This window comes from Panulirus ornatus, chromosome 46, assembly GCF_036320965.1.
Source record: "Panulirus ornatus isolate Po-2019 chromosome 46, ASM3632096v1, whole genome shotgun sequence".
Classification (NCBI taxonomy): Eukaryota; Metazoa; Arthropoda; class Malacostraca; order Decapoda; family Palinuridae; genus Panulirus; species Panulirus ornatus.
In genome coordinates, this window is record NC_092269.1 from 35,171,934 (window position 1) to 35,184,356 (window position 12,423).

The window sequence follows — 12,423 nt, forward strand, 5'->3', positions numbered from 1 at the left end:
TCAGTTTTACCCATATTAATCGAGAATTTACTTTCTTACACTCTATCACATACTCCAACTTTTTATAGGTTAGGATAATTGTAAATGATGAGAGCAGTAGAGATGGGTCACTTGAGTTTTTTTTCATACATATTCACTGTTTCCTGCATCAGTGAGGTAGCCTTTAGAACAGAGGACTGAGTCTAAGAGGGAGAATCCTCTCTTGGCCCCCTTCTCTGTTACTGCTTTTGGAAAAGTAAAAACTGGAGGGGAGGATTTCCAGCCTCCTGCTCCTTCCCCTTTTAGTTGCCTTTTACGATATGCAGGGAATATGAGGGAAGCATTCTTTCTCCCCTATTTCCAGAGATGAGCTTGACTTATATATTTAAAATTAGGAGGGTAGATAGGGTGAAGAATGAAGATACAAGAGACTGTGTCTTGAAGAAATTATTATAAAGGCATATTGATAAATTCTTTTGGGATGGAACAGTGATGTTCAATGTATGGCAGATGGTAAGTTAGTCAAGTGGTATATAGTAATACAGCCAAAGGTATAAGGAAAACATGTAGAGTGCAAATGTGGATAGATGATGTGAGAAAGTTTATTAGGGCTTTGGGTATTTCAGATGAAATTGTAAGAGGAATGAGTGATACGCTTCATTGAAAACATTTTGTTTATTGAGGTAGTGTGAGTAGAGATGCTGTTGTTATTTAGAAAGTCATTGGTGTATACAGAGTAAAAAAAAAAGTAAGAAGCACTGTCTGGGGGCAAAAGCTTTGCCACACTCAAAATAGGTTGAGGATGTGTATAACTCATAAGAGAATCTGTGTAAGCATGATCTATATATTTTTTTTAAGTTCTTTATGAGCTGTGATTTGCTTGTCTTCAGAAGACAGTTGGTTGTTGTAATGGATAATTTGTTAGATTGCACAGGTTTTCCATGTTAAGGTCTAGCTACCTTGACAGAACAGGACTGTCAGGGAAGTCTAGCTACCTTGACAGAACAGGAGTGTCAGAGAAGTCTAGCTGCCTTGATAGAACAGGACAGTCAGGGAAGTATCCTTTAATATTTTTCTGTGTAGGTCTAGAAATATGGCTTTTCATCCTAAATTAATTTGTTGATTGCTTGTTATGTCTTCTTTTCTTACTCATTTATCTTACTTGTAAATTTTGCGTGGTCATTTTTCACATACTGTATTCTTTACTCTTTATTACACTTCCAGGATAGCATCTATATATTCAGTATACTATAATAGTGCTGCTTTATCAGGTATAGGAAAGACACTTATGTATGGACGACAAGAAGATGCCCATGAGTTTATCAAGTTGCTTTTGGACCACATGGAAAAATCATACTTAACATTCAGGAGAGCCACTAAGCTTGATCATCGGTCGAAGGAGACCACACCCCTGAATCAGATATTTGGAGGTTATATAAGACAACAGGGTAAGTATTACTAATTCTTCCATGTTGTTTTTAGGTTTTGTGCAGCAACTGGCAGTACAGTATCAGAAAATGAATGTATCATTCATATATTTTCTGTAATACAGTATCCTAATGATGTGTGTAGTGATGTGCCTTTGGATTGAATTACACTTTATTGCACTTGCACTGAGTAATTTGATGTTCCTTAAGCTCTTAATTGACTTTTTTTTAGAGCTCTTTGCTGCACAGCCGTTTAATATTTTGCTGACCACAGATGCCACTGTTTGGATTTTGTGTGGATGTTTTTTTTATTAGGTGATGCAACAGTGAGTTTGATAGAATGAAAAGTTTTTCTCCCCTGAATAGATATTGACAGGTAAACTGAGAGCCTCTGCATGCCTTCTGTAAACTTTTGTTATGCAACAACTCCCTTTAAATTGATGTTTTTATTTGTCACCATGTATGGGTCTAGGAAATTAACACCTGTTAGGTTGGATTATTTTCATCAGAGTGAGGAGGAACTTTGTAATTAGTATGAAAGGTTATTGGATTAACATAACCGTTGTATTGTAAGACACTGCTTTGAGACTTGCCATGGTTAATTTTGGACTTACAGAAGGTTGATTATAACAGGCCAAAAGATGCTATCACAAGGCCAGTGCAGTACATGACAGCTGGGTTCCACAAATACTTATGAGTAGAGAGTTGTGCTTACTGAGGTGCTTAGGCCTCAGTCTTCTGATCCTCAAGATAGAAAAGGTATCAGTACTTCATGATATTGTTACACAGTGTTTTTCAGCAAAACAGCTAAATCATGGATAGGACCAATTCCTTAAACTTGGTGCTAGGCAAGCAGCAGCACTTACCAGCTTGATTTGATAGCCTCAGTTGTAAGCTCAACACTTATTGTAGTTATTGCTAAACTTTTACAAGGCAGTGATTTTTCTAGTGATGTTACTATTCTGATTTGCACACGTGGCTTATTGCTGTCATGTATAGCAGTGAATGTTGTGTTTGGGAGTGTTCGGGTAACAAAGATGAGGCTTTTCTAATTTTTACATTCAAGTTTCTTGCTGCTCTGCTCTCATTTTCACATTTATTTTCTTTTATCCTTTGCTTATGTAATTTCATATTTTACTTGGAGCCAGTCACCTGAGTATGTACTTTTTGATTAGATTTATTGACTAGGAGGGGAGATTTACCTAAATTGTATCTTTATGAAAGGTAGGTGACCCAGGTATCTTTTCCATTAGGAAATATCCTTTTCAAGATAAGTATAAACCTTTCTTTACCTGTTGGTGGGTAAGTTCTTCTATGTTCAACCATACCTCCTCTTTCGATTTGATGCTGCCATCCTAAGAACGTATTACTTGTGATCCTCAAATATTAGCTGTCTTTTGCTTATGAAACCCCTTCAAGTGACATCACCATATGAGACAAGGTGGTTGTTGAGAATGGTGTCACAGTTTATAATTTTTTCATTCATTCACCATATCCCATGTTAGTGAGGTAGTGCCAGGAACAGGTAAAGAAATGGCCTAATTTTCTCACCTCCACCCACTATCTGTCTTTTATGATGCAGCAAAACCAGAATTCTGTATCCCTTACCAGACCTCACTGATGTGTCCATTGTTTTCCCCAGCTGCTTCACATGCTCTGGTTCAGCCCATTTTATGGAACAACTTAGCCTGGTCATTATCATGCTGCCTGACAAGTCCACTCCATCACTCCGACTCACTGAAAACCATTCCATCATCACTCGATCGTGCTCAGTACTCCTGCCATCTTTCATAGTTTTTCTAATCGTCATTTGCTTCTTGGAATTGCTGTGTGCATAGAATTTCAACATTTTCTCCCTTTGCTTCTTTACATCATAAACAGTTGATGAACCAATACTGTAGTTGTCATACAGCTTACGCATCAAAACACCACAGTCCATTTTTTCAACAGTTCTACTTTATCTTGGATTGCTATGGACTGGTGTTTAAATTTGACTCCACAACTGAAACTCTCATATGTCTTAGAAGCCATAGCTAGGGTTAAATTTAAGCAAAATAAGCTAAGAATCTCACAGAATTGCAGTGTTACCACCAACAAATGCAGTGTAAAGAATGTAAATAAGCGTGCCCTACACACAATGCCATCTGTGGCCTCCCAGTAAACTAGTCTGGTGGCCGGGGTAATTTCAAGTTCCCTCATGAAATTTTGTCTGGACTAAATGAGGTGCCGAACCATCATTTGCCGGAAATTCGGTGGTTTACCTGTAGTATGTTTAAGGAAAGGAATCTAGATGTTTTGGTGCCGAGTGAAACAAAACTGAAGATTAAGAGGGAAGAATGGTTTGGAGGAGGTTGGGTATGTTGGAAGTGAAATGTTTGAGGGCAGTGTGTGGTGTGAGGTAATTTGATTGAGTAAGTGGTAAAAGGGTATTAATAAGAGTGTGGTAGAGAGAGAGTTGAAGATGGTATGCTGAAAGGGCTTGGACATATGGAAAGAATGAGTGAGGAGAGGTTAACAAAGAGGATTTATGTGTCAGAATGGGAGGGAACAAGGATAAGGATGTTACGAAATTGGAGATGGAGAATGGAGTAAAAGTGATTTTGAGTGATTGGGGCGTGAACATGCAGGAGGGTGAAAGGCATGCACAGGATAGAGTGAATTGGAATAATTTGGTGTACAGTGGACAATGTGATATCAGTGGCCAGAACCAGGGCATGTGAAACAGCTGAGGGAAACCATGGAAAGGTCTGTAGGGCCTGGTTGTGGATAGAGGCTGTGATTTATGTGTATTACACATGACAGCTACAGAAGAGATGAGTGAATTCAGCTTTTCTTCATCTATTCCTGGTAATACACCATAAAAACAGGAAATGGTGATCAAGTATGAAAAATATTTCTAAAGCCTTATTGCCATAGAAAAAGCATGGGGCAAGGAAAAGAAAGAAAAATCTAAATGAACAGCTGAAAATAGAAATAAGAAAAATAGCATTGCATAAAGAAAGGAGAGAAGAGCTTGATGTAAAAATCAGGAATGTTGACATGGAAGTGTATACGTGAAAAGGAAACTTACATACTGCTGTATTATTTCGTGATTATCAGTACAAAGAGAAATAAACGATTTATGAAGAATCCTGGAACACTTCACAAGGAAATCGGGGGAATGGATCATTTGAATCATCATGAGAGATTAAGTCTGCAGTATTACCTTGGAACACCCCAAGGGAAAATTTACAACACCTTATTGCATAAGACAAAAAAATTTTCAGTGTATTGCCAATTGAAATCTACAGAAGCATTCAAAAGTTGCCTTGATAAATGGTTAAAAACATATAACATATGGCTGACCGCTGTGACCACTCTCCTAATATTCTGGATTTGTTTTTCACCAATAGTTTATCTCACTGTAAATACACAATCTCCCCTTAATTGGTTTTTCTGATCATAGTCTCATAAATGTATTGATTCTAATAGCACTTCCCCCTCCAGCAACCCAATTTCTACCCATCTCTCTATCTAAATCTCCTCACAATTCTTGTCTCTCCTTTGATGGTTCTGTAATTCCACCTCTTGACTCACTGAACATCCTTGGTATTACTGTATCATCTATTTATTTTCAGAAACCCCATATTACAGGAGCAGCTAAGTCTGCCTCGAAGAAACTGGGTGTTCTACTAGATATCAAAACTTCTCTTCTAAACAGTTGCTCTTTTTATACTTTTTTTTTTTTTTTTTTTCATTCTTTGTCGCTGTCTCCCGCGTTTGCGAGGTAGCGCAAAGAAACAGACGAAAGAAATGGCCCAACCCCCCCCCCATACACATGTACATACGTCCACACACGCAAATATACATACCTACACAGCCTTCCATGGTTTACCCCAGACGCTTCACATGCCTTGATTCAATCCACTGACAGCACGTCAACCCCTGTATACCACATCGCTCCAATTCACTCTATTCCTTGCCCTCCTTTCACCCTCTTGCATGTTCAGGCCCCAATCACACAAAATCTTTTTCACTCCATCTTTCCACCTCCAATTTGGTCTCCCTCTTCTCCTCGTTCCCTCCACCTCCGACACATATATCCTCTTGGTCAATCTTTCCTCACTCATTCTCTCCATGTGCCCAAACCATTTCAAAACACCCTCTTCTGCTCTCTCAACCACGCTCTTTTTATTTCCACACATCTCTCTTACCCTTACGTTACTTACTCGATCAAACCACCTCACACCACACATTGTCCTCAAACATCTCATTTCCAGCACATCCATCCTCCTGCGCACATCTCTATCCATAGCCCACGCCTCGCAACCATACAACATTGTTGGAACCACTATTCCTTCAAACATACCCATTTTTGCTTTCCGAGATAATGTTCTCGACTTCCACACATTTTTCAAGGCTCCCAAAATTTTCGCCCCCTCCCCCACCCTATGATCCACTTCCGCTTCCATGGTTCCATCCGCTGACAGATCCACTCCCAGATATCTAAAACACTTCACTTCCTCCAGTTTTTCTCCATTCAAACTCACCTCCCAATTGACTTGACCCTCAACCCTACTGTACCTAATAACCTTGCTCTTATTCACATTTACTCTTAACTTTCTTCTTCCACACACTTTACCAAACTCAGTCACCAGCTTCTGCAGTTTCTCACATGAATCAGCCACCAGCGCTGTATCATCAGCGAACAACAACTGACTCACTTCCCAAGCTCTCTCATCCCCAACAGACTTCATACTTGCCCCTCTTTCCAGGACTCTTGCATTTACCTCCCTAACAACCCCATCCATAAACAAATTAAACAACCATGGAGACATCACACACCCCTGCCGCAAACCTACATTCACTGAGAACCAATCACTTTCCTCTCTTCCTACACGTACACATGCCTTACATCCTCGATAAAAACTTTTCACTGCTTCTAACAACTTGCCTCCCACACCATATATTCTTAATACCTTCCACAGAGCATCTCTATCAACTCTATCATATGCCTTCTCCAGATCCATAAATGCTACATACAAATCCATTTGCTTTTCTAAGTATTTCTCACATACATTCTTCAAAGCAAACACCTGATCCACACATCCTCTACCACTTCTGAAACCGCACTGCTCTTCCCCAATCTGATGCTCTGTACATGCCTTCACCCTCTCAATCAATACCCTCCCATATAATTTACCAGGAATACTCAACAAACTTATACCTCTGTAATTTGAGCACTCACTCTTATCCCCTTTGCCTTTGTACAATGGCACTATGTACGCATTCCGCCAATCCTCAGGCACCTCACCATGAGTCATACATACATTAAGTAACCTTACCAACCAGTCAACAATACAGTCACCCCCCTTTTTAATAAATTCCACTGCAATACCATCCAAACCTGCTGCCTTGCCGGCTTTCATCTTCCGCAAAGCTTTTACTACCTCTTCTCTGTTTACCAAATCATTTTCCCTAACCCTCTCACTTTGCACACCACCTCGACCAAAACACCCTATATCTGTCACTCTGTCATCAGACACATTCAACAAACCTTCAAAATACTCATTCCATCTCCTTCTCACATCACCGCTACATGTTATCACCTCCCCATTTACGCCCTTCACTGAAGTTCCCATTTGCTCCCTTGTCTTACGCACCCTATTTACCTCCTTCCAGAACATCTTTTTATTCTCCCTAAAATTTACTGATAGTCTCTCACCCCAACTCTCATTTGCCCTTTTTTTCACCTCTTGCACCTTTCTCTTGACCTCCTGTCTCTTTCTTTTATACTTCTCCCACTCAATTGCATTTTTTCCCTGCACAAATCGTCCAAATGCCTCTCTCTTCTCTTTCACTAATACTCTTACTTCTTCATCCCACCACTCACTACCCTTTCTAAACAGCCCACCTCCCACTCTTCTCATGCCACAAGCATCTTTTGCGCAATCCATCACTGATTCCCTAAATACATCCCATTCCTCCCCCACTCCCCTTACTTCCATTGTTCTCACCTTTTTCCATTCTGTACACAGTCTCTCCTGGTACTTTTATACAAGGGATTAATTTGGCCTTGTATGGAATACTGCATTCACATTTGGGTTGGTTCTAGCTTTGTATCCTTACTTGACAGAATTGAGTCAAAAGCAGTCCAACTTAAAAATTGTCCCAGGCTAAATTCCAAATTTTACCCCCTTGCCTTATGCCACAATGTTGGTTCACTTTCCCTCTTCTATAGATATCACTTTGGTTTTTGCTCATGAGAGCTGGCTGCTTGTGTGTCCCCACTACTAGCTAGACCACACAGTGCTTGGCAAGCTGCTGTGTCATGTGATTATTTTGGCTGTCAGCAACTTAAGGATGGACCCTTTTGATACGTGCTTCTTTATCTACAGGTTGAAGCTTTGGAACTTTCTACCCTTTCATGTTTTTCCCTGTGAGTATGACATGACACATTTCAAGAGACAGATCTTTCACTTTCTCAAAAATCCATAGATAATTTCCCTAGTCTTTTCTTTTTATATTTCATTATTCTCTATATTTCAATTAAGGCCTAACCATGATGTGGACTTTTGTCTGTGACTGGAGCCTTCGACATAAAAAGAATCTAGATGAGTCTAGGATTTTTACTTATACAATTTACATGGTAGCTAAGAAAAAGTTTATTGTAATTTAAGCAGTATATGCATTGACTTCTACTCATTATCCCAGCCTGATTGTAGAAACTCATTATAGTTGCCCTTTGATGGGCATTGTATTATATCTATCTATATCTGTTATGCCCATTCCCTCCGGTATATCCCTCAAGGGAGTGGCCATGGCAAAAGAGTCTCCATAATGGGTGAACTCCATTTCAGCTTTTTAGCCTTTAGTTCCTTGCCCTAAATTGGCCAGTGGCAGAGGGAAACTCTAGTGCAGTGTTCCACAGCCTTCTACCTAATGTTCCCACTAACTACTACTATCTAATGTGTCTACCTGTTAATGCTCCTGCCTAATGTTCCAGTTTGCTACTTCTACCTGGTGCTTCAGCCTAATGTTCCTACCAACTTTTTCTACCTAATGCTCCTGCCTAATGTTCATACCTACTACTTCTATCTGTTGCTCCTAACTCTCTCTAATTCTCAAATTCATTTGAATTTGCACATTTGGTGTAGAATATCTTCTCCATATATCAGTGTCACTTTAACTTAATGTTCATTTTTGATATATTACTCCTTGATTATGCAATCTTACTCTTGATTCTGGTCACAGCATATTTCAAAGTGAAATATTTACAATTTGCTACATTTATTTATACTGTTTATCATTTATGTAAAGGTAGCATGTGGAGATTATTTCCAAACAAGTGTTACCCGACTTTGCCTGCTGTGAGTGAAAAGTCACCTTTGGGGAGGCTGTACCATTGGGAGTGCAGTCTTGTCAAAGAACTTCCCACTCCAAAGTAGTTTATATTTCCCTTGTATTGGAATTAATCCAGCTTGGGTTGTAGGAGCCTTTAAAAAGGTTGTGGGTCACACCAGTGCACTTTCATAGAAATTAGTCCAGCAGTAATTATTAAAAAATTTCCAAAACACCAGAAAGTTGTACATGCAAGATGCAATCCTAAGCATATTAGTAAATCTTCATCTCCAGAAGTTAGTATTGTCAGACATTCAAATGGAATACTCTAAACATTCTTAAAGAATTTAGCATATTTTGCTTCTTCTCATTAAAGTAAATCATATGCCAACTTTTGGCAGTTGTGAATAAGAGTGTTTGTGAATAAATGAAGACTGGATCAGCAGCGATACCACCCAGGTAACAGAGTGGGGTAAGTGGATTTACATTGGCATGAAAAAATACAAAAAGGGGAACTATGATTGTTTGTATGACACTGTAGATTATTAGATTGAGCTATTATAAAGCATCAAGAGATTCATGTTTTTCTTTGTTTTACATATTTGATACTTCCAAATGCCTGTTTTTGTTTAGTTTGTTTTCTGAAGCACACGTTTCATCTGTGTGTATATTTTTTCTTTTCCATTTTAGTAGCTGGGATGGCATGGGCAGAAACATGCCCTGATTACAGTAATTTCTGATGAAAGAAGAATAGAGCGGTGGAATGAAAAAGATTAATTACAGCACTTCAGGTGTTTTGTAGACCTGAATACCAAAGGAAAAATGTTATAGGAAGAGGGAAAGATGAAAGAAGGAAGACATTCCCACTGACTTGCTGTTCAAGAAATGAAGGAGGTATTATAATGGTCAATCCTCGTGGCCATTTTCCACACAGATTCTTTGGGAAGCAGCAGCTAGGAGGGAACCATTTGTCCAAGCTGTAGTGGCGAGGACATATGCAGACTGCTTCTTTCATCCCAATTTATGAGGGTTAAAATGGTGCTCAGAACTATTATACACTCCATTTCAGGAATGCTGGTCATACCATACCCCTATATGCACAGTACACTTATCCTATGCTTTGTTTACTTCTTGTCTTCACATTTTTTCTCACCCTTCATTTGCTCATTATATATACCTTGTTTTTTTGTAACAGCATTAACCTGCCCTTATTTTTAATTCAACCCTTTTGAAAACTCACAGATTGTTCTCCTCTCCTTTCTTCTTAAGGTCTGTCCTTAGAACTCATCCATGACTGCTATCTTCTGCTGTTCAGTAGAGTAGTGCATATAGAAACTCAAATACATATCCTAATCTTTGTGTAGTTCTGATCATAAACTAAGCAAATGCTTCTCTTAACCAGCTCACCCCAAATTGTCCCTCCTCGTTACGCTTGGTTGTTGCCACCCTCCTCTTCCTTTTATTTAGTTCATCCTTCTTGCATCATTTCTTAACGTGCCCAAACCATGTAAGCACTCCACTCTCACAATTGCACCTTTCAGTATTCTGTATATCAGTGTGACATCATCATCATTTCTATCACAGTCCACACTTGCCTTAGTTTAAAGCAGTATATACTTTTCAGAGCTTCATTCCAAGCTTCAAGCAAAAGCATATGAAAAATAGATGACTTACTTTTCATATCATTGTTCATCATTTGGTCTTGGTCATTCATGGATTTACTTGAATAAAAGTAGGTACCGTATATTATTATCTTCCTTTCACTGATTCAGTTCCTCAGGCTACTTCCACGCAACAGCCATGGTAAAATGATTTACAGTTTGTGAAACACACTGGAGTCATAATTTCTATTTTCATTATATTTTTTGTGCTTCCCTTTCTTTCATACTCACTTTCTGATATTTGTTTAGGGGCATTGTCTTTCTACTTTCATTTAGTAGCGTACTGTTTTATACTTTTAGCATGAAGTAAATGCTTCATTTGTGTGATGGGCTAAGCAGCATGCAGGGTGTGTAAAATTTTGATATTGAAGGGTACAGAAATTTACAGAAAAAAAAAGACAAGAAATTATTTGGACCTTTGAATACCTTGCTTTGTTAGTGGGAACTTTGGATTAGATACTTTAAACTAAGCCCATTAGTCTTTATCATAGATACTGAATCTTAGTTTTAGAAGGTGTATCATTTGATAGGAAGCGTGTTACTTGCTTAATGACAGGAAATGACTCTTTAAAATGATGATGGGCTTTTGATCTGTTCCCTGGTAAAATGACTTTCCCACATAATTGCTTGCTTGCTAATAGAGGTTACCTATTCTTAGCTATTAGCAAGACAGATAATGCCAGGTAATAAGAGGAACATGTTTTGGTATGCTTCTCTGTTTGCAACATGGAGTGCTGTTAAAATGTGATGTATATTTTTTTGCAATAAATCCTAACACCTTGTTGGTGCTTTTTGTTTCAGAACAGTGAAAGTGTTGGTGAGTGCCATAAACAAGAAAAGCTATGGATAAGGTTTTAGCCTTTTCCTGCAAATGGCCTTTTTTTTTCTTTTTTCTTTTTTTAGAAGCATGCAGTTTGAGAAGGATAAACATAACATATGAGTGGGACTCTGCCTCTTTGTTCCCTGCTGCGAAAGGATATTGTACAAGCTCCAGGTTACAGTTCTCCATATTCTGCCATAGAGCAGTACAACGAGGATGCTGTTATCCTGTTGTTGTCAGTTAGAGACAAGAAGTTACAGGGCCCAGAACTGTAGTGATTTGACTGGATTCACAGCTTGACTTGTATGCTGTAAGGAAAGGACAGGATAAATGGAGTTTACAAGCCAAATGCTGCCCTGTAAGGCTTCTATAACTGTTTCTTCAGTTCAAGACTAGCACCTTCTGGTTCTGGGGCAGGATGAGCCCTGCTGGTTTTACAGTCCTTGAAACAGTGAGTAATTATACTAGTGACTGAGTACAAAATGATGTGAGCAAGGAGACTTGATTTGGAAAGTGTCATGTTAGAATGATAAGGATTTGGTAAGTATGAGTGAGACTGGGTGGTGAAAGGAAAGGAGAAAAATGTGCACATGAGAGAGAGAGAGAGAGAGAGAGAGAGAGGGAGAGGTTGGCAAATGGAAATGGTAAGTGCAAATACAGGAAGTCCTCGTTTAATGTTTTGATGGGTTTTGGAAAGCATTACTTGAAGCAGAAGTCTTCAATTAAAAGATTAGTTTGCTGTTAGATAAAGATTAGATTGCATTTTAGGACAACAGATGAAAACACGTAATGGACGAGCAAAACAAACACTAAGTAGAACACTATAATGAATTACAACAGTAAAGCATTATTAAATGATTAAAATGAGTCTGTGTTATTTGTCTCTTTCCAGAATTTTCCCTCTGACCTTCTGATAAACTCTGCTTTTTTTTTTTTTATTATTAAAAGCATACTGACAGGTATCTGATGATGCTCGTCCTCCAGTCAACTGCTCTTCCCAATAACTTCTCCATTTTGGCCATTAATCCACTCCTATTCATAGCTAGGTACAGGAAATCTTTTATAATTTGGCAATTTGATCCTAGAAAATATGACTTTAATCAAAATTATGTTGATTATAATGGATTTTCCCGTAGCACTACTTTATAACATTTAGTAGTTTTCTCTGACATGAGATGGGAAACATATTTCAGAATAAACACGGTTGAAAACCTTT

At 38.6% G+C, this 12,423-nt stretch overlaps 1 protein-coding gene across 2 annotated transcripts in view; it reads left to right on the forward strand.

The window, feature by feature from the left end:
* Positions 1-12,423, forward strand: part of LOC139763225 (uncharacterized) — a 62,484-nt gene that overhangs the window by 17,160 nt on the left and 32,901 nt on the right. For both annotated transcript variants that reach the window (XM_071689084.1, XM_071689083.1), the window contains exon 5: positions 1,251-1,427. In XM_071689084.1, coding sequence (XP_071545185.1) covers positions 1,251-1,427 — 177 coding nt within the window. The remainder of the gene's footprint in view (positions 1-1,250; positions 1,428-12,423) is intronic.